The sequence below is a fragment of the Chelonoidis abingdonii genome, chromosome 15, assembly GCF_003597395.2.
Source record: "Chelonoidis abingdonii isolate Lonesome George chromosome 15, CheloAbing_2.0, whole genome shotgun sequence".
Lineage (NCBI taxonomy): Eukaryota > Metazoa > Chordata > Testudines > Testudinidae > Chelonoidis > Chelonoidis abingdonii.
Window position 1 is genome coordinate 56,049,176 of NC_133783.1, and position 21,947 is coordinate 56,071,122.

General features: G+C 42.4%; 1 protein-coding gene across 3 annotated transcripts in view; it reads left to right on the forward strand.

The window, feature by feature from the left end:
- Window positions 1-414: 414 nt before the first annotated feature.
- GPAM (glycerol-3-phosphate acyltransferase, mitochondrial) overlaps window positions 415-21,947 on the forward strand; it is a 60,005-nt gene continuing 38,472 nt past the window's right edge. The window contains exons 1-7 of one of the 3 annotated variants that reach the window (XM_032793535.2): window positions 415-549; window positions 3,009-3,137; window positions 5,040-5,171; window positions 6,604-6,677; window positions 12,665-12,778; window positions 17,868-18,011; window positions 18,638-18,734. In XM_032793535.2, the coding sequence (XP_032649426.1) occupies window positions 3,012-3,137; window positions 5,040-5,171; window positions 6,604-6,677; window positions 12,665-12,778; window positions 17,868-18,011; window positions 18,638-18,734 (687 nt within the window). In that variant the 5' untranslated portion in view covers window positions 415-549; window positions 3,009-3,011. Of the gene's footprint in view, window positions 550-2,919; window positions 3,138-5,039; window positions 5,172-6,603; window positions 6,678-12,664; window positions 12,779-17,867; window positions 18,012-18,637; window positions 18,735-21,947 lie in introns of those variants that run through there. The other 2 variants (XM_032793537.2, XM_032793538.2) reach the window with 2 other exon arrangements.

The window sequence follows — 21,947 nt, forward strand, 5'->3', positions numbered from 1 at the left end:
GTGTCTCTGTGAAGGGGGGTGTTGTGCCTGCAGGAGGGGCCTGGGGTGACGGGAGGGGTTAGAGGTGGAATGGCTCTGTGAGGGGGGGTGTTGATGCCTGGCAGGGAGGGGCTGGGTATAGGGGTGGGGTTAGAGTGGATGTCCTCGGGTCTCTGGAGGGGGGTGTTGAGCTGCAGGGCGGGGCTGGGGTCCTGGGCGGGGTTAGAGTGGTGTCCTCTGTGGGTGGGGTTGATGCTGCAGGGAGGGGCTGAGGTGGCTTCGGCGGAGCCCAAGGGAGGGGCCGGCGGCGCTCCACACATGGAGAAAGGACGCTCAGAAATCGCGTCAAGCGCGCGCCGCCCGCCATCCTCATAGCCAGGCTCTGACAGCATCTGGCGCGGCCGCCGCTGGGAGCGCGGCGCAGGAGCCGGGGCCCATCCCGTGAGTTCGGGGGCGCTGGGAGCTGACCTCGTGCCGCCGGCGAGCGATGCAGGGCGGGCCGTGTGTGCGGGGCCCGTGCTGGTGAAGGAAGGTTTTCTTAACCAGCCGGAGGGGCGGGGGCCTGCACGTGTATAGCGGTGGGGCGAAAGATAGTAAGTGTGGGAGCTGAAGGGAAGATGGTGGAAGGTATTGGGGGGAAGGGTGGCGGAAGGGACTAGTGGGGGTGGTGGTTTAATGGGGGGGTTTGGCACAAAGGAATGCTGGGGGGGCTTGCAGAGGTGGGCGGCAATGTGATACAAGGGAATAGCATGGGTGGGGGCACGGGTGATAGCGGGTGTGGGGGATGCATGTTGGGGGTAGAGGCATGGGGAGGGCGCAGGGATGGGTGGAGGCGGCACAGGGGTCCTAGTGTGGGGGTCCCAGGGAGGATGGGGGAAGGATACAGAGGGAGTAACATGGGTGGGGGTGGTGCGGCACAAGGGAATAGCGTGAGTGGGGGCACGGGGGATCGTGTGTGTGTAGTGGGTGTGAGGGATGGATGCTGGGGGCTAGAGGCATGGGGGTATAGTGTGTAGAGTGCAGGGAAAGTTAGTGTGTATTGGAGGGGGGCGGCCATGGGTTGCTTCTGCCTTTCCAGTAGGGCTGGAATGGGATGAAGCATTGAGTGAGCTGTAGAGATTCAAGCTGTACTCTGTATTGTAGATTGGAATTAGATGCTAGGAACCTTATTAAGATTGGCTTCTCTTTGCCCTCTCATGCAGCTTTTTGGTCACTCCATTCCAGACTAATGGAGCCACAAACCTTTATTGCACCTTGTGATTCTGTCATTGCTGTTGCCCAGCTCCACCTGAGCTTTAGTAGGACAGTGCAGTTTCAAAGCTCCACCTGAGCTTTAGTAGGACAGTGCAGTTTCATTGCCCTTATGGTCTGCTCTTCCTCTGTGTGAGCTCAGCGCAGTCCCCTTGGCAATGTGCCCCCTTATTGCTCAGGGACGTTACACCACATACTTGTGCTCAGCGTTTGTACTTTTATTTTTGAGAGGTCATCTGAGTCTGCTGTGTATTTTTACGCCATGCTGATTCACATTAGATTAACACATTTATTGAAGCTGGTTCAAGGCATAAGGTGTTCAACGGAGTTTAGGTGCTGGAAGAATTTTTTTTTTCTCTGTAGATTTATGTATGAAATCTCCATTGCTATATCCAGCGTTTGACTTCAAGTGGTTGTGTGTGCAGACAAATGTGGTCAAGGTGACCCAGAAATGAATTAGGGAGCATATCTTTCTGAATATGTATGAGCATCGTATTTGTACTTATGGGCTACTTAGAGTATTAGTGTGCTTAAGACCCAGTAAAGCAAAAGTCAAATAAAGGCCCTGAACCTGCAGTGATTTATTCACATGTAACTTTTTGTACTCACAATGTGTAAAGTTAAGCATGTGAATAAATCTTTTCAGGATTGGGGCCAAAGGGCCTAATCAATGAAAATTTTAAACTTGGGCATTTTACAGGAAGTTGAAAATTTTGTGTGTGGAGTGCTTGCAGGATGGGTCCAGGGGTTGACTGGTTGTTTAGAATCATAGACATGTAGGGCTTAAAGGGACTGCCAGACTTCATCTAGTCCGTTTCTCTGTGCTGAGGCTGGTTGATTGCCTGGGATGGAGATTAAATGAAGTAAAATTTTGGATTAGTGATTTCAGTCTTTGAACCTGCAAACATTTATAGACAGGAATAAGCCCATTGAGTTCAATGGAGAGTAGTCCTGTGTGTATTTGCAGAATCTGGGCTTTAAAATATTTCTCTGTGGTAATAAATGAAAGAATCAGCCACTCTTATAAATTTAAATTCAATATATCCAGTATTATTTTATGAAATATAACTCACAATTTGTAGTGAATACTACTGCTTGATTTCAAAATGTCTGTCTTGTGCAAGTGCTCGTTGTAACCCTTCTTTTAATGCTTTTGACTTATTGGCTTATTAATCTTTCATGGGATGATATTAACTGAATTTATTATATTGATGAAGAAATATTCTATTTAAAAAGTATTATCGTAATGCAGGCTTCTTCCATGCAACATGGACTTGTGTTGGATTTTTAATATTGTTTTATTGCGTGCCAGTAATGAGTTTGAAATTATACATGCACATATAGTATGAACCTTGCCCCAAGGAGTTTTAAATCTAGTTTGGACAGGTAGTCTAGCTCAGACACACAGAATACACTGGCTGATGGTGCAAGGAGAAAACATTTCTGAAAGATTTTATGGAAGAAAGGTGTCCTCCAGAGACAACTGATAAAAGCGGAATGTTGTATAGTATAAGAGGCGTGTGAGTAACTTCTAGAGCAAAGGTACCCTTTGGGTTAGTACACGGCAATGTGGGCAAGGTGTTAACTGATCTCTTCATCTAGACATACTGAGCACGCTATTTTGTCCATTTACTGTGTTGGTACAGCTGCTTGTACCAAAACCCAAGAGAGTCAACCAGGAATTTTGCGAGAGATGCATTGATACAGGATGCAAATTTATGATTAATTATTTAAAATTGTTAATTACCCTTCACAAAAATACACATTTTACCTTTTAGCCCATGGTCTTAAATTTGTCCTGTGTCATGGATGAGGCTGCTTTGTCCCTTGGAACAATAGATGTTTCCTATTTGTCCTCTTCTGTAGAATATGCTGTCACTAGATGTAAGCACTCTAGTGAAGAATGGGTAAGTAAAAATATGGACGTCAGTCCTCAAGATTTGCTGTATTTTTCCTTAAAGTATAAAATGGAATTTTCTTTTCTTCTTTCTTTTCTTTTCGTGAGGAGTGAGGATAAGAATTTTATCTCCTATGTACATTACACAATTTCTTCCAGTACTTGGCTTAGACGTTGGTGATGAACCAAGAGTATAATGCTGTGGCAGAGACTGGTATTGCTAGGCAGTAGAATGCCTTCATTTTGTCAGGTGTTAAAAAAAAAAAAAATGGTGTTAATGTCCTTAGAGCCTCATGGTATATTTATTAATAATTTGATATAGCTCTTGAAATGGTTTCTTAGAAGAGCTGGAGGGAGCTTGGTGGACATTAATAGGGAGGCTATTGCAGTTGTACAGGATGTTGTGGAAAAGGATTCAGGATTTGGAATATACAAAGTGGGCAGCGAACAGAGTAGGTTGGGAGGAGCATAAGGAGCAATATGGGTGTAGGAAAAGATGATGTAGCAACGTAGGCAGGGTGGAATTGTGCAGTTCTCTAAAGATGAGGAGTTTGAACTTGGAACTTGATACGGAAGAAGAGTTGGAAAATGGTCAGAGTTGAGAAAGAGGATGGGGGTAGGGGGCAGGCTGCAGCAATTGAGACAAGACCATGATAATGGGGATAATGGGGACAAGATGGAAAGAAAGGGAATTTGGTAGAGAAAGTAGTAACAGGTTTTAGCAAGGGCCTAAATGTGAGGGTTTTGAGCTTGGATGGTGACAGTTTGGTGGTGGTATTGATAATAGATGGGGTTGGTGAAGGGACAGCATTTTGATGGTTGTTTCTTTTCTGAAAAAATTTCTTTAGGGTAGGAACATTAGTCAATTCATGCTATTACCTGTTGAACATTTCAATTTTTAATATGAACTTCTGCCTTCCTTTTGACTTTCTTGTTGTTTCTGAATGATGTGGTTTTCTAGCTGAGTGTATGATAACCCATCTTTAGGATTTCTAACATTTATGCCGCTTTGAAGGTACTGGCTGCAGTCTGCTTTGCTCCCCTTTCATGTGTCATTTTTAACATATTTGGGCTTATTTTGTTTTTTTCTCTTTTGGGTTATATGGCTGCCCTTTATATCAATGTTATATCAGATGATTTTGTAATTCCATTGAGTACAATGGTCCTGAGCCAGCACCCACAGGCAAGTAATATTCCCATTGATTTCAGTGGGAATTATGCATGTTTAACCATGTCGCTACTGTAGTTAAGAATACCATGGTATTGTTTTTCTAATTAATCATAAAAAAGAAAACTATAGCTTTCTTGTTATTGATTTCCTGTACTTGGGAATCTTTAAAAATCAGCATGAGGAAGTAGGCTTTAATACATTAGTTATTTTTGCATATTACTTTGCATGTGGTTGTTGAAACATAACCTATAAGGACTGTAGAGTTGAAGTTCTTATATAGTCAGTCATCTTACAATTTTACAGGGACATTGTCCGGCAAGTAATTAAAATTCAAATTTCCTTGTTTACCTTATGAACATCCCTAAATTATTAAAATGAAATCTGATTTACTGTTCGCTATACTTTGTTAACTTTTTACACTTCTCTCATTTCTGAACATGAAAATACACTGGTTAATTTCTCATCTGTTTCTAGTTAGCTTAATGTCAGTTTCATTTTCAGCTTTGCAAGCATCAATGCAATAATGCAGTGTTAGGGATGTAAACAGTGCAGCAGAATATAGGTTTTTTTGTTTGTATTAGTTGGAATTTTAGAAACAATTATGGAAACCTTTCTATTGACCTTAGGTTTAAAAAAAAGTGGTGCCTGGTGGTAGCCTTAAAATCTTTAAATTCTCAATAGTGGATAATTGTGTCATTTTTTTGTGTGTCTTCACACTGAGGTGTGGTGTCGTTTTCCTAGGGAGAGTGCAATTCGAGGCCTACTGTCTTCCAATCTGCGACTTTAAAATGGAAAAAATGGAAGGAGACACTATTGAGCAGAAAAAGGCCATTTGTGGGGCGCTGTTGCCACGTGTGTACTCCTCAAAGCCGGGTAAGAAGATTATGAACTGGATTATGTTTGACAATAAGAAGTAGAAACATGATTACAATGTATGGTGTTTCAATAGTTTCCTCACTTTCAAAGTTAAGGTCACAATGTTATTAATCTGTACAGGCAGCCTGATGGTTACTTCTCTTTTGTTTGCTTGATAGTTAAGATTACCTTTCCCAAAACATTATCATAACATTTGGAGATGAAAAAGACCTTTTGTGATGTCTTGTGTGACTTCCAGGGCAGAATTCCCTGCACTAAATTCTGTTTGAGAGTTTGGTGAAAAACTCATTTGCTGTGCAAGATTATTTAAAATACATGTTGATGTAAATTTAATACTCATGAAAGGTATTAATCTCCAAAAATGAAATTTTAATGTCTCCTCTGTATCCATAGAATGATTACAGTCTGGCCATTGGTCTTGAAAGCTTCTTGTATTCTCTAATATGCTTCTCCATTGACATGAAGGAACCACATCCAGGTTTGAGAAGACAATGGTGTTTTCAGACCCAGACAATTCTTGGATTGTCTGGTTAACCATGGCAAGAAGAAGTGCCAGTTAGAGTAGTTTTTGTGATGTTTTGTCAGTTGAGAGCAGTATCAAGATGCTCAAGTAACAGATGGTCTGCAGGATGACTTAAAAAGTCTGGCTGAACACTTTAAACTATAGTGAATGAGCTTCCTTTGAAGGTGTGATTGTGTGAAATGGCACATTTTTACTTGTCAGATATGTACTCTATCTTTATTTGATTATATTTCATAGATTCACAGTGTTTAAGGCCAGAAGGGACCATTAGATTATCTGATTCTAGTCTGACCTCCTCTATATCAAAGATCCTTAAATTTTATCCGGCTATCCCTGTAGTGAGGCCAGTAACTTATATTTGTCTTTCATAGGTATTTGTTGACTTCAGTGACAAAATAACACTTTTGCTTCTGTTAACTCCTATTTTCTGGTATTCTATATCACCCATTGCTTTCCCATTTAAGAGATTAGACTAGTTAAACCAGTTTGGATTAAACTAACCTTTCTTTTGTCTTTCTGTGGTTTTCACTGATTTTCAGTGTTACCACAGTGTTTTTTCAGTAAAAAGTGAGGGTTACTTATACCCAAGCTCATTACATTTCCTGATCCTCATCCACTTCCAAGGGGGAGGCACTGTTGAGTTTTCTAGGTGCAGTAAAGTATCATGGATGAACCGAATGTGGCCTGGGCAAAGGTCTGGGAGATAGGGCCTCTGGAGTTTAAATCTCAGCTCTAGTACTGATTTATTCTGTAGTCAAGAACAAGTCACATAACACCTCTGGCACTTTATCTTCATATTTGAAGAGGGAAAAACAATTTACATTATTGTTAATGTGAAGGAATGACCATTCTTATATAAGAGAGAAGCCTTCCAATTATTTCTTTTCTCTCCTTTTGTTTTGGTAGGATAAACTTTTCAGCGCTAGTATCCCTTCTTTGGGCCTGCGCAATGTCATCTATATCAATGAAACACACACAAGGTAAGTTAAACTGTTTCCAGCATAATTAATTACATTTTCTTTGTCTTTCTAACTTAGTGGATCTCTTGGCAGAGGAATCACCAAGAAAGATTTAACCTCCTCCTGAGGCATAGAATGCTTTCTTGGTATGCTTGAATCTGTGTGATTTTGTAGCAGCAATAAAACCTATAGTCTCTCTCTTGGCATGCTGTTAACTACAGACTGTGTGAGTAAACTGGTTGTATACTTCAGAGCAATCCCAAAGTTGTCTAGCTACATTGGCTGCATACAAGGAGTGTGAAGATGGCACCTAGTTTGCATAAAGTAAAGCAGATTTCAATTTCCTTTGACCTTAAGGCATTGGGGTGTGAGTCACAGTGTGCATGCCCCACAGATATTGATCCGAATGGCTAGGCATGCATCCTGTATTAAAGATGAGAGCAGCGATAGATTAAAGGTGAAAGTGGCTGTTGCATCCTTGGGTTGACTGTGTGACTGAATGCTGCATTGATGGATTTGCCAAACAGTTTTGCCCACAGCCTACACTTTGGCCACTGTTGATATACATAGGATAATAGCAGTTATAGGTTGAGCCTGTCCTTCCATGATAGCAAAGTACATCTCTTTGATACGTGTGTTTCAGGTATTTAACTGGATAATGTATTTTTGTTATCCGAAGACGAAACTATAAAACTGGAATGATACTCTCATTTTGAAGTAAATGAAAATGTTTCTGTGGCCTGCCTGCCTGCCTGCAAAGTTGATTCTCCTGATATCATAATTAACATAAGATTCTGTAGTATTCATTGTAGATTCAGAACAAACAGGGACAGGCTAGTAGACAAGGAAACGAGCCAAAATGTCTGAGTGAAAGAAAGACAGTGTTGTTGTGCTTGAGAGAGAGGGGAGGCCTGGAGGTTACTATTGGAGACTATTGTCTATTGATACAATTGATTATTTTGTGTGTGTAATCAGTGGTCTAGAATACTGAAAAAATCTGAAATTCCATTTAAAATAAAAAAAAAATTAGGTCGAATCCTTGTGTGGTCTTGATAGCTCAGGGTTCTGTAATACAGGAATGTAAAACCAGTTGCATCATTGAACCATTTTTCCGTAAACAACAAAACGTGTTTAACTCACAGTGTAGTTGTAGTGAACATATAAATGATTTTTTTGAGGTCCCAGATTTAATCTCTCAATAACTTTCATACCACATTTGTTCATTTTCAAAATCAAAAAAGTGATGTTTTCTAACTGCTAGTGAACAGTGACTGTATTCACTGATTTTAATGAATGTTTGTAGTTCAGCCTACTACTTTAAGTTCCTTTGGAACTTTTGAATGAATACCATCCAGTAACAACTTATTCCTTTATCATTTTATTTCAGCCCCTCTTCTTTTTGACAGTGTAGCATTTCCCTTGAATTTAGTATTCTACTGAAATGGAAATCTCAGCCAATCTGATTCGAAGGATGCTAGACAGTTACTGATTCCTAATTACAGTTTTTCCCACAGAAAATCCTTGTGCTGTAATTGGCTGCAGGTATCTAATTTACATAATATACACTTTATCCCTATATATGCAGTATGCAATTTCCTCTGCTGTCTGATAGCCATTACTGCCCATTTAGAGAGTAGAGATTTGCATAATTATTTATTTCTAAGCCTCATAGTGAATGTGCCAATATTTGACAGGCTTTTGTAATATTTCTGTTCTGATCAGTTGACATACTCGCAATTACTAAGCTGTTTGATAGCAACAAATTTCCCTTCTCAACTTTGCCCTTAAAATTAATTAGGATTGGGCATATGACTGGTCCAAAAATAATTGGTCAATTGACTGGTCAAATATTGTCAAATAAGGTGGTAAATGGTCAAATATTTTAAAGTGCTAATTTATTAGAACAGTAAGACAAAAGAGTAAGACTTTATGGTCTACAGTAGGCTTAGCATTATATATATACCCACACACTCTATGCCTAATTTTTTAAAGAAAGTTTCTTGTGTTTCATATTTTTCTGAGTAAAAATAACTCAGTGACATGAAGTTCTACAAAATTACAGGATGGCATCAATGATGCAATCAGAAATGTAGGCTGCTGATCAGGGCTTTCTTGGTGGAATATTTGACAATATTTGACCATGGTGAAATATGTGGTCAGTTGACATTATTTGACCAGTCAGTTGACCATCTTGCCAAGCCTAAGATGAATTTAAAAACCCCTCGAAATTTTTTTTTTAAAAAAAGGAAAAGCAATGAAAATGGGGTTACCAAACAACATAGAAAAAGTGCTTTAAAAGATATAAAAAAAAAAACTTTAACGTATTTTCTTTTCTTCCTTGTCCACAGTTTAGCAAGGCTTTTATCTCCAAAATAACTGTTTGCAAATTCCTATAATTGTTATATGCCTGTTTGCATTGCATGTATATTAAAACAAAACAAAATACCTTGTTAAATATTATAGGAGGAGGTGGCAGGGACCTCTGTCTTTAGGTTGCCTGACACTTTTCTTTATAAAAGGTTCTTGAAATCTGTTTTTGGAAGCTGGACCACAGCCATATACTTTGGAACAGGATTATGAAATTTGCTCGAGGAAAACCCTGGGGTCAGAGAAGTGCCTTTTCTTTATCCCATGAAATTCCATTGAGGTTTGACTGTGAGAAGCTTGTGAAAATCACCATTTCTATTATACAGCAAAATTTGGGCACGATGGCAAATTTAAAAAATGAACATGAATGGTCTAATTTGTGGCCTCTGTCTCGGTGGTGCCAGAGCACCAGAAACACTATGCGCTGGCAACTGCAGGAGCTTTCAACCTTTCTGGTAGATCAGGGTCGGCAACCTTTGAGAAGTGGTGTGCCAAGTCTTCATTTATTCTCTCTAATTTAAGGTTTCGCGTGCCGGTGATACGTTTTAACGTTTTTAGGTCTCTTTCTGTAAGTCTATATTATATAACTAAACTATTGTATGTAAAGTAAATAAAGTTTTCAAAATGTTTAAGAAGCATCATTTAAAATTAAATTAAAATGCTCATCTTACGCTTCCAGCCTGCTCGGCTCCCTGCCAGCCTGGGGTTCTGTTCACCTAGACTGGCAGCGGGCTGAGCAGGACCTGCGGCCGGGACCCCAGACCTGGGGGGAGGGGGTGGATTTCAGGGGTTAGGGCAGAGGGCTGGGGGAGGGGGGTCAAGGGTCAGGGCAGAGGGCTGGATGTGTGGGGGGTGGGGTGTTCAGGGCAGAGGGCTGGGTGTGTGTCGGGGGGTCAAGGATCAGGGCAGAGAGCTGGGTGTGTATGTGTGGGGTCAAGGGTCAGGGCAGAGGGCTGGAGGGTGTGGGAGGTGCAGGGCAGAGGGCTGTGTGTGTTGGGGTGGGGGGTTCAGGGCAGAGGGCTGGGGGATGTGGGGGCTGCAGGGCAGAAAACTGAATGTGTGTGGGGGGTTCAGGGCAGAGGGCTGGGGTTGCAGGGCCGAAGGCTGTGTGTGTGAGGGGGTTCAAGGGTCAGGGTTCAGGGCTGGGGGGTATGGGGGCTGCAGGGCAGAAAGCTATGGAGGGGTTCAGGGGAGAGGGCTGGAGGGCGTGGGGGCTGCAAGGCCGAAAGCTGAGTGTGTGTGGGGGGTCAGGGCAGAGGGCTGGGGTGCTCCGCTCATAGGGGTGCTCTCAGCCCCCTGCCCTGAGCGGCTCATGGCAGGGTACTGGAAGGGATATGCCCTGTTCCCCCCTTTCCCCAAGGCTCCGTCCCTACCTCTCTCTGTCTCCTCTAGGGAACTGCCTGCAGGCTGTTGCTCTTCCCCCCTTCCCCTCGCTAGGGCCATCAGCTGATTGGTGCAGGGAAGGAGAGCGGGCGGGGCAGGAAAGAACCACTCTGGGGGAAGAAGTGGGGGAGAGGGAAGCTAGGTTGCCGCAGAACCAAGCTTCTGCCTCCTGCCCCTGCAGGGGAGAGTGGTGGGCAGGGGGGCTGAGGGCAAGGACTGCGGCAGGCGGCTGCGTGCTGCTCAAAATCGGCTCGCTTGACGTAGGTTGCCAACCCCTGTGGTAGATAGAAGACTGGGTTGGACCCTGCCAACAACCCTCCCCCTCATAGCTGAGCATGTAGCCCCTGCACTCACATCCTCCTTCTTTTATGGGGGCACCACATCGGGAAGGAGTTCCCCCTATCACCTGGAAGGAAGTGGGGGAGAGAGAGAGGTTAGGATCCCCTTAACCCTGCCCCTTATCCACCAGGATAACAGCCTTCTCCTGCTACCACCTAGTTCAATCACTCTTGTAGCTCAAGTTGTGCTGCACTGCTCAAGGTGAAAGCTTCATAGCCTGCTGACAGTGCATGAAAGGGTAGGATTATTACAGCTGCACATAATTTAATTTGTTTTTACCATTTTTCTTTATTTAAGAAAACCCACAACAACGAAAATCAAACCCCCGCTTCTAGGACATTACATCCATGTCTGTGTAAAAGGACATAATTAGGTTGTAAAGATGTTTGCTTCTGAATTAGGGAATGCTAGGTTAGGTTGCCCATGAACTTTAATTCTGCCTCTTGTACCTCATTAATATGATACAATCTTTAATTATATGAATGCAGGATCCTTGTCTCATTCACTTCAGAGGAAAGATGGTGTCCATGGGGTGGATGAGGGCTGTGTAGTGAATGTGGCTGTTTGGAAGATCCCAGCCTCCAAGATGAGGCTGAATGAGTCAGGGATTTTCAGGAAGAGAAGGGATGATTTTGTGGTTAAGGAAGTTGAATGCCGCCTTAGAGACTGGATTCTGTCCCTTCCTCTGCTTATGTGTTGCTGGACAACCTACTTAACTGTCCACTAACTGTGTGTTTCTCAATTTTTTTGGTGCCAAACTTGAGCTACCTGGAGCCTGATATGCAAAAGTGCTGAGCAGCTGCTGATGATAGGAACTGTGGATTCTCAGCACTTGGGGGTTATTTGCATGTAGTGTTAATATATGGTAGCTGTTCTAGGGAGGAGAGATTTTTTTGATCTGTGTGAAGGGAAAGGAATTAGGAGAATGGAGGAGGAGAGGAGAGGATCAGAAGGGCTAAAATAATGACTATCCTGCAAATGCTTGCACATGTGAGGAGCCCAAATGACTACTTGTTGGGACTGCCAGTACATGTAATTATCATGTGTATAAGTTTTGGCAGGATCAGGGCCAAGGTGCATAAAATGTAAGAAGAGGCCTTTGAAAATTTTTGAGAGCAGAAAAGAGAGAGAAGAGGTTTGTCTACACATGTGAAGGTTTAATTGCAGTGTGATAACGGTAGTGGTGAAGATGCAGCACCATGGACCCTGGTGAGGACCTGCAGTCTGAATTCATACCAAGACTCCTTGGTGGGCCTGTAGTGGAGCAGGCCTACCTGTGCTGGAGTCACATCTTCAGCTGCTATTTGGATGTATCCAAATTGTGTGGTGTGTTTTATCTCTTGGACGATTCCGGCTAGGATTTTCAAAGGCACTTATGGGAGTTAAGTGCCCAAATTCTGTTGAATTCTGGTTGAGGATTGACACCTGACTCGGGCAGCTTTGAAAAATCTCAGCCTTGATCTTTTTATAAAAAGCTGACAAATGTTAGTTGGATTTATGCTGCTCACAGCAAGGTCACTGATCTGTTTAAAACTTGGCTTTGTGTGAATTGGGCAGACAGCCAAAATGTATGTAAGTTCTGAGATGTAACCAAGGAGAATACCAGCAGATATGTTCTTCTGTAGCAATTTTTTTATGATTGTGTGAAAATGTTGTGACGCCAACGTCCCATAAGTTTGTTGCTTTGGTTTGGGTTTCTTCCCACGTAGCTTGTAATATGTATATATTTTGTCCCTGACACTGTTAATTTTCTGATGTATTAGAAAATACAGAAGCTATTTGGTAGCTGTTGAAAGAATTTTACCTACTTTTGTAACATTTTATTGTACGTATGTGAATGTTTGACAATAAAATTATTATTTTACAAGTTGACAATGTTTTGGGGACCCGTTTTGATAATTAATTTCCTTATGTTGTAGTTACAGAGGGTGGCTGGCAAGACGGCTCTGTTATGTTCTTTTTGTGCAAGAACGAGATGTGCATAAGAGTATGTTTGCCAGCAATGTGACAGAAAATGTGTTGAACAGCAGCAGGTAAGATGTGCTAAATAAGCCAACGTTGTGTTTTTGTGTCTATTTCCAGTTTCATGCATAATATTACCTTTAATCAAAGATTGTTAGAGAATGACAACACAGCAAATTCAGAAAGCTAGAATATTTAGAATAATAGGGAACAGTGTCTGTATTACAGCCCATTCCTCAAATTTAAGCTAGATAACTTTTGTATAGAATAGTTATGGAGGGTGGGGTTTTTACATTTCAGCCTCTATATCTTTGGATTGACTGCTGGTACAGATACAATAAACTTAATGTTAAGGGCTTGTCTGCATGGGACATTAGTGCATAGCAAGCTGGTGTGCTGTAGGTTCACATTAACATCCTGTGTGGACAAGCCCTGAGTATAATAAACTATTATGGAGCTTTTTGCAGCTTTTGGTACCAGGTTCATAGTAGATCTATATAACTAGGGCCCTGCCAAATTCACGATCCATTATGGTCAATTTCACGGCCATAGGATTTGAAAATTGGTAAATTTTATATTTTCAGATGTTTAAATCTGAAATTTCACGGTGTTGTAACCGTGGGGGTCTGGGCACAAAAGGGGGTTGGGGTCTGTGTCACAAACCTGTTGTAGGGGGCTCATGGGATTGCCACCCTCACTTCTGTGCTGCCTTCCGAGCTGGACTCTGAAGGCAGCAACCGCGGAGCTTCCTGTAGCCCCAGAAGGTTTCCAGAGGTGGAGGTGGGTCTGATCTCTCCCATGCTGCTGGGAGTGGCATAGCCAGGGGCTCCTAGCTGCTAGTCCTGGCTGCCCTGGGAGGGACAAGACTTGCTCTTCCTCTGCACGGCTGTTCTTGGTGCCTCTCCTGCCTGCAGAAAGCTCTGCAACACCCCCTTTCACTTCTTGCCCACATTGCTCCATAGAGGGAGGGATTACTGTACAGGGTGCACTCCCCACCCCTTCCAGATGCAATTATTAGCTTGTTTCAGTAAAATAAAGAACACATGAACTTGACAGGATTTATTGATTTGACACTTTACAGCAGCAAATAACACTCGGGGCTCAACTCCCTGGTTGGTAGATATGGGCATTTGAGACACTTTAGTATGGTAGTGATCTCAACTGGTAGCCTCAAACTTGAGAACCACAGCCTTAAGATAACACACACACACAAAAGTGTGTGTGTGTGGGGGAGTCCTGGTTTCAAATGTCATTTATTGAATGTCATCATGGAGCATCCAGCAACCGTGTCTTTCTTCATTCTCTGTCTCTGTGCTGAACACCTGCCTGGACTGCTCTCTCTGCATCCCTGGAGTTTGTTGGAATTGTCAGGCAGTGCCGAGCCTGTTTTGTAAGATGCGGGATTCTGCCTTCCACTGAGTTCCAAAACTGTAGCACAGGCAAACTGCAGTCTATGTCTTTCACAATAGTTTTGTGAGCAGGCATCTCCAGCTTACAATTCTTATCAAAGCCAGGGATTGCATTAAGCAAGGTTAAATCCACCAACAACAGGTGTGTTTGTGCATGGTCAAAAGTATACACTGCTTTTTAGGAACCCTGCTGCAGGTTGTTGAAACTTTTGAGCCATTTTTGCTGCATCACTTGACTCTTCCCCATAGCAGTAGTTATTGTCTGAGCTTCTTTGCCATGCAAGAAAACACCTACTGAGCACTGGCATTTAACTCAGCGTAGTCAAAGTAATTTTCATTTGCCTGTACTTTAGCCCAGAACAGTACATCCATTACTTGGTGGATTGTGACATGTTGATATTCAAACCAAGTGATTAAGTTTATGAGTCCTATGGCATTCTTGGTAATGAACTGAACTTCCTCATTCAGCTGAGCATCATTTAGAAGGGTTGACAGTTCTGTTAAAACCTGTCAGTGTCAGCTCTTTTGAGACTAACTCAGAAGAGTACTTCAGGTGAGCTGTATGATTTTGTACAGCGCAAAACCAGGAGTTCCAACGAGTCATTACTGGCTCTTGGTGCAGTGCAATTTTTTGTTCCTCAATTTGTCATTTCAGTCGTGTTTGCAATGTGCTGCCTGTATCAAAGTTTGCAGCCAAGGTAGTGTTTGAAAATCTTTTTAATGTAGCTGACCAATTTCTCAGCTTTACCAAACTTGCAGCTCCTGGACAAGAGAAATTATATGTGCATTACATCTAATATGGGCAGCATTTGGCATTAGACCTTGGAGAACCAATTTGAAAGATTTCGTCATGTAAGTTGCATTAGGGGGAGGGATAGCTCAGTGGTTTGAGCATTGACCTGCTAAACCCAGGGTTGTGAGTTCAACCCTTGAGGGGGCCACTTAAGCATCTGGGGAAAAATCAGTACTTGGTCCTGCAAGTGAAGGCAGGGGGTTGGACTCAATGACCTTTTGGGGTCCCTTCCAGTTCTATGAGATAGGTATAGCTTCCTGTGTGTGTGTGTGTGTATATATATAGAGAGAGAGAGAGAGAGAGAGAAAGCAGATACAATGCAAACTTTGACAAAGTATTTTAAGACAGTTTTAATTATCGCTTGGGAAACTGTAGTGTAGTTCAAAGCGTCCAAATAAATGCAGTCGGCAAGCATTGTTGTTAGCTGTCCTGTCAGTATATCTTTGGCCTTGTCAGAAATAAAATCAAACCAAACATGCAGTACCTAGTTGTCTTGCTCATCTGTGGACTCATCCAAAATAAGTGCAAAAGACTCTTATGAGTTAATCTGAGATTTTATCTCCCCAAAATGTGGAGCAAAAACCTTTGGATGGTAGTCCTGTCATAGCTTATTTGCACTTCGTAAGCAACTGGCATTTGTATGTTCAGTTGAATGAACTCATGCAGCTTTGGGTGATCATGTTTATTCAGTGGCATATTAGCACTTGCAAATGCATCCACGAGTTCCATTCTACCTAAATGTCAGGTCTCGGAGTTCTCTGTCACCTTCTTAAAAAGAGAAGAAATGTGTTTTCTGTTTTGTTAACTTTGTGTTTACCAGCAATGCACTATCTGCAGCCCTCCTTCTGCTTTGATGGGTTCCAAGTCTGTGGTGCTGAACCATTGCCCGGCGTGTGTGATCCAACGAAACATTGCAGCTTGTACAAAATAGTTTGTCACCATCAGCATGTAGAATTTGACTTCCAAATCCTTTCACAGGATTTGCTGCAGTAATCACTTTTGAGGTTTTTGTTTTTACTTTGGACAATCAATTGCAGTAATTGCACATGGTTTTTGTAGGCAGTCAGTTGAGATCACTATACAAAACTTCCCCAATGTCCATTTCTTCCAATCAGTGAGTTGAACCATGTGTGTGATTTGCAGCTGCAAAGGGAGGGGGACAGGAAGCAAGTGGGGTGGAGGGGATGTGGAGCTCTCTGCAGCTGGGAGAGATATCCAAGAACAGTTGTGCAGGGAAAGAACAAGTGCTGTCCTGCCCCAGCAGCACAGGGAAGATTGGACCCAACTCTGTCCCAGAGCGTCCTGCAGCAAGGAGAGGCACCTGAGGTGGGTCTGATGCTAGAACCCCCAGAGCAGCTGTGCAGGAGATGGTCAAGTCCTGTCCCTCCCCAGCCCAGCCAGAGCTAGGAATCTTGTTGGCTGGGGGATCCTAGCATCAGGGGGAGATCAGATTTCACGGGAAAGGGCTTATTTCACGGTCTGTGGCGTGTTTTTTACAGCCGTGAAATGGTAGGGCCCTATCTATAGCTTTCCAGCTAATAATGAATGATCAGCTGAGATGATCATAAGTTGAAAATTTTAAAAATAATAGGAAGGTGGCATTTCACATAATGGTCTGGAGCAATCTAGATCAAAGTTCAAAATGTGTCAGATATTCTTAGTGTAACTGGAATGAAGTCTTGTAAAAGGGGAAGCATTCGTTGTATTCTAATCCCCAAGAACTTCTTTCATGGAATTTGTTCTATATTTTGGGAAGGATCTTTAAGAAAGAATTCTCTTCTGTCTCCGATAATATACTCCAAATGAAATATCAAGCTAATTGTTAACTCAGGATTTGTTCCCCTCTAGTACTATAACTGGATTAAAAAGAAGCAAAAGAAACTCTGCAGCACATTCACTCTTTCAGTCCAATTCTGCAAAAGGCTTAGCATGTTTTACTCCCCCTGAAATCAGTGGGGGTGCTCAGCACTTTCCAGGGTTGGGCCGTACCTGAGAAATTTTTTTTTAAGTACAAGACTGGTTGTTGGGTGATTAGCGTTCTGTTGCCACAGATTTGCTGTGTGATCTTGGACAAATATAGAAGCTCACTTAGTTCCTTTATCTCTTGCTTTATTTCCCCCCATTAAAGTGTACCTATTTCACTGATTTTGTGAAGTTTGGTTAATATTTGTGAAGCACTTTGGGAACCTAACATGGCATATGCTATAAAAACTATAACCTGCATAAATCTTTCAGTTAAGATAAGTGGAGTTTGCTAAAGCAGTAAAAAAGAAAAATAGAAACATTGTCTTTTTATTTATTTAATGTTTTGTGCAGAGATTTTTTTTAAATAAAAAAAAAAAAGGCAGCCATAATGGGCCTTACTCGTTCTATCAAGAAGTGGATCTATCGTCTATGCTCTCATTCTGTAGTAGCTTTTTGAGCTAGTGTTTATAGTTGGATTCCTAATTCACTCGTTTTCTGAGCCGACTTCCATAATATCCAGGAATACTTGCACAAATTTAAGGAATGCTTTGATCAGCCATTGATCTGAGAGCTCTCAGACCCTTGCTTTTAAAATTTTATATTCTATAGATGTGTTGTTAGAATGGAGAAACTTATTAAAGGCCAGCACTTGCCATACTCTGTCAAGGGTGTTAACTTTGATAGCCAGTGATATTTGTCTCTGTATTTATAACTTTTAATATGTTTCTGCAAATCATTGACCAGCTGATACCAGTTTACCTGTGGATTGTTCCATTCCATTTTCTAAGTATTTTAATCAAATACTTAGATGACCATTGAATTTCAGTTTATGGCAAACGAAACACAAAGCATGTTGATGTACATTTTCTTTCATCTTCCAACTTACTGCGATAGTTATACCATAGAATTGCCCTAGTTCATTCCTTCTAGCAACCATCAATAAGCTGAAATCATTTGTTACAGAACTGTCTTGTGTTTTATTTTTAAAACCAGAGTGCAGAAAGCCATTGTAGAGGAAGCTTCTGTATTAAGTGCTGCAGGTACTCAGACGGACCTCAAGGCCATCAGCAAAGTGAAGAAAAAAGCTAGAAGGATTCTCCAAGAAATGGTAGCAAACATCTCACCTGCTTTGATCAGGTAATAAAAAATAGTTCACCAAACTATGGTTATGCTTGCCTAGCATCAGGGGTAGGATCCCAAGTCTTTGCTCTGATACATGAGCACAGCAGTCACTTCCTGCCTAAAGATTCCTATTTTAATGCTGCCCCTAATGCCACCCCAAAACACGAGGGTTAGGTTTTAGCCTTAAAAATGAAGCGTAATCATACTCTCATATTTGAACATGAAGAATCTGTGGGCTTTCCAAGTTGCAAATAGTATGATAAAATTAAATAAATATACTTTTTTCCCTGGATTAAGCTGCTTGCTATCAGCCTGAAGGTACCTTCTATTGTTTTTGCCTAAATCAGCTTAAGCATCTTGCTGCAGTAACTTACAGTCAATAGTCCATTTAACGATATTTTTCTTTAGTTATGAATCTTAAGGTAGGAATGATCAAATTTCATGCTTCATTGTGCAAGCTGATCACTAGAGACGTTAGGAGGGAATTCTCCCTGATTATGCCCATAACAGCTCCACTAACCAGCTGGTGTTGCAAACTCTACATCTCTGTGTGACAGTATTGGTTATAAAAGCAATACAACAGGAAGGCCACTTTGAATGAAACTTAAACTTCTCTTGGGTTTAATATTTTTCACCCTTAGGTTGACTGGTTGGGTGTTACTGAAATTATTTAACAGCTTCTTTTGGAACATTCAGATCCACAAAGGCCAATTGGAGATGGTCAAAGCAGCCACCAAGGTAGGAAAATTACATAAACTCTTAAGACATGGGGAAACTTCTGATGTTACTTTCACTGGTGTAAATCAGGAGTGACTCCATTGAAGTCAGTGAAGTTATACCAGTCTAAATGAGATCAGAATCAGGCCCCAGTTCAGATCCTAGTCTGTCCAGCAGACCCATCTTTATTAGGTAATCTTAGATACACCTCTACCCCGATATAACACTGTCCTTGGGAGCCAAAAAATCTTACCACGTTATAGATGAAACAGCGTTATATTAAACTTGCATTGATCTGCCTGAGTGCGCAGCCCCCCCCCCCCGAGCACTGCTTTACCGTGTTATATCCGAATTCGTGTTATATCGACTCGCATTATATCGAGGTAGAGGCATACTATACATATTGTGCTCTTTCCACTGTGTGTTCTTGGCACTCTAAAAGACGAAGCCAAATTCTGGTTTTGTCTCAAGTTTCAGGATCATTTTTGAGAGTAAAGTCTGATGTGATCTATTGTAGAATGTTTTCCTTTTCCTTTTCCTCCCCCAGGCTGATACAGATTCAGGCTAATAAATTACTAAATGTTTTATACATATAGTTAGACTTCACGGAATAACTTGGTCGTCATACTTGTCTGCAAACTGCCTCACCTACTGCTTGCTTATTTATTTAAATGTATTATAAGCATCCTTTCAAGTTCTACCAGTCTCCTTACCCCCTCCCATTTCACAATATCGATATCCTGAAATTTCTACACCTTTCATGCAGAATTTACGACAGAAAGGTGCTGTATGACCGATAAACTATCAAGTAATAAATAATTACACTGAAATGAGAGAGAGGCACCACTGATTTCTAAGGAACTTTACTGAGATTATTTGGAGACATTGTGCAACATTGCATAGATAGTATGCAGTGACAATAAAATTGCTGTTTTTTTCCTTATGTAATCAGTTACCCTGTTAGCATTTTGGAGTATAACGCCTGGGAAACAAGTCAACAACCTGTTTACAAGGACAGTGGAAAATGTTGGCACATCTCAAACAATTCTCTTATACTTGCATTGATACTGTAAGTCTGAAGAGCCTGCTAATGTTGTTCTACTGCTCCCTGCAGTGCCTACAGTTCAACCATTACTAGTGAAATTGCCTAGTCTGTTCTCACTGCCAAAGCAAATAAGTGGAGAAGTGTAAACTGAAATTCCTTCAGTTTTACTAATCTAAGGTGTTACTCGGTAAAGAGATTTTAGAAGACAAAATTCTTCTTCGAGAGGTGTCCCTATGGGTCCCCCACTCCAGGTGTAGATACATCCCTGTCCCTGTGCCTTCGCTCGGAGAGTTTTACAGCAGTGCCCATATGGGTCGTGCATGCGCAGTGCCTGCCTCACATGCTCTTGTCTGTTGAAGTGTTGTGTGCACGACCAGAACTCCTCTGGCCTGAGACAGAACTCCGCAGTCCCATTCATATCTAGTTTTTAATCAGATTAGTAAATAGTTATTTAGTGTTAGCCAGTTTACACCATTGGTATTTTAGTGCCAAGTTTCATTTTTCTTTATTCCCCTTCATGTCTGGCCCCTCTTACCTCCCCCCCCCCCAATTTTTTTTTCTTTCAACCCATAGTTAGATACTAGCCACTGTTATGGCAGGCTCACCGGGTTTCAAACGGTGTACCTCATGTAGAGAGGCAACATAGAGACAATGTGTCCGCTGTCTGGGTGAATCTCATGTTCCCTGGAAGTGTGCCCATTGCAGCAATCTTAAAGCCAGGGCACGAAGAGACAGGGACCTGAGGCTGAAACTCATACTCGTGGAGAAGTTCGACCTCCGACCCAGGACAACAGCCCCCTGGCTCACTGGCTCCTTCACTACCTAGGTCCCCAAAATAGATGGGACCAGCAAAAAAACCCACTTTCTACGTTGTCTCATAGAGTGCAGACCAGTAAAAAACGGTCACCAATGAGATCACTCTCGTCAGTGTTGACAGCACTTGTAGCACCGTCAGCAAGATGGCTTCCGTCAGCACTGTGCGCCCTGGTACCGAGGCTAATGGCTCCAAGCTGTCAGCCTCCACCACAGCACCGCCAGCGCCTCTGATGAAGACGGCACTGGTGACTGCTCCTGCCTCGGCGCTGCAACCTAAAACTTCCAGAACTGCAGTGCCAACATCAGCGTAACTGGCACCCACGCAGCCCTCCATACTGCCGGTGCAGATGATAACACTTCTCACGGCACCCACACCATCAATGCCACGCCATTTTCTGTATCATAGGGATTTGTTTGTCTCATCCACTTCACAGTCTCCTCTCTTCGGTTCCGACATTTCCCCGAGACCATCAGTTCCACATCAGCACCTATCTCCAATTCCATTGTGATTCTCCAGTGATGAGGGTGACGAGGCTGAAGGGATATTCTCCCCTCACCACTCTTCCCGTGTCAGAACACCCATGACTGCTACACCACCCAGATCTTGATCATCCTATGATCGTGACATGCCTGTCTGGTATGGACATCCATGGATGGGACGTCCATGCTCTATCCAGACCAGTGGCCTTATTGGAGCCCTTGGTGGTCATATAGAAGACGCCACAGCAGAGACCCTAGCCCTCATAGGGAAGCATCTAAATCCCTGCCTCCACCTTCATACAGAGCAGAGGAGGACATACAGGGAAACCCCAAGGCACAGCAGGCAGTAGATACTACGCTGGACACCTTGCCACCTGCTAATTCCTCCTCTTCTCCTGATGAAGCTAAAATGGCTCCACCACCTATGACAGCAGATGATTTTTCCCAGTTTTAGGACCTGTTTAAAAGAGTGTCCGACGAACTTAAGATCGTCTTTGAGGAGATGTCGGAAACTCAGCATGAGTTAACCAACATCTTACAAACTTCCTCCTCCTCTAAAATAGCACTACCCATCAATGCTGCTGTCATGGATCCGGCAAAAGCAGTTTGGCAAACACTAGCCACAATCCCGCCTATCTGTAAAAGGGCTGATCGAAAATACTACATCCCATCTAAGATCCAAATTTTCATTTACACATCCAATTCCTAATCTTCTGGGGTTAGAGGTGGCCAACAAAAGGGAAAAGCAACAACATTTCAGACCTACCCCTTGGGACAAGGACAGCAAGAGGCTAGACCTCTTCGGACAAAAAGTCTATGCTTCCTCTGTGCTCCAATTCAGAGTGTCTAACAATTGGACTAAGTATGACCATAAGAACTATGCTAAGTTTAAC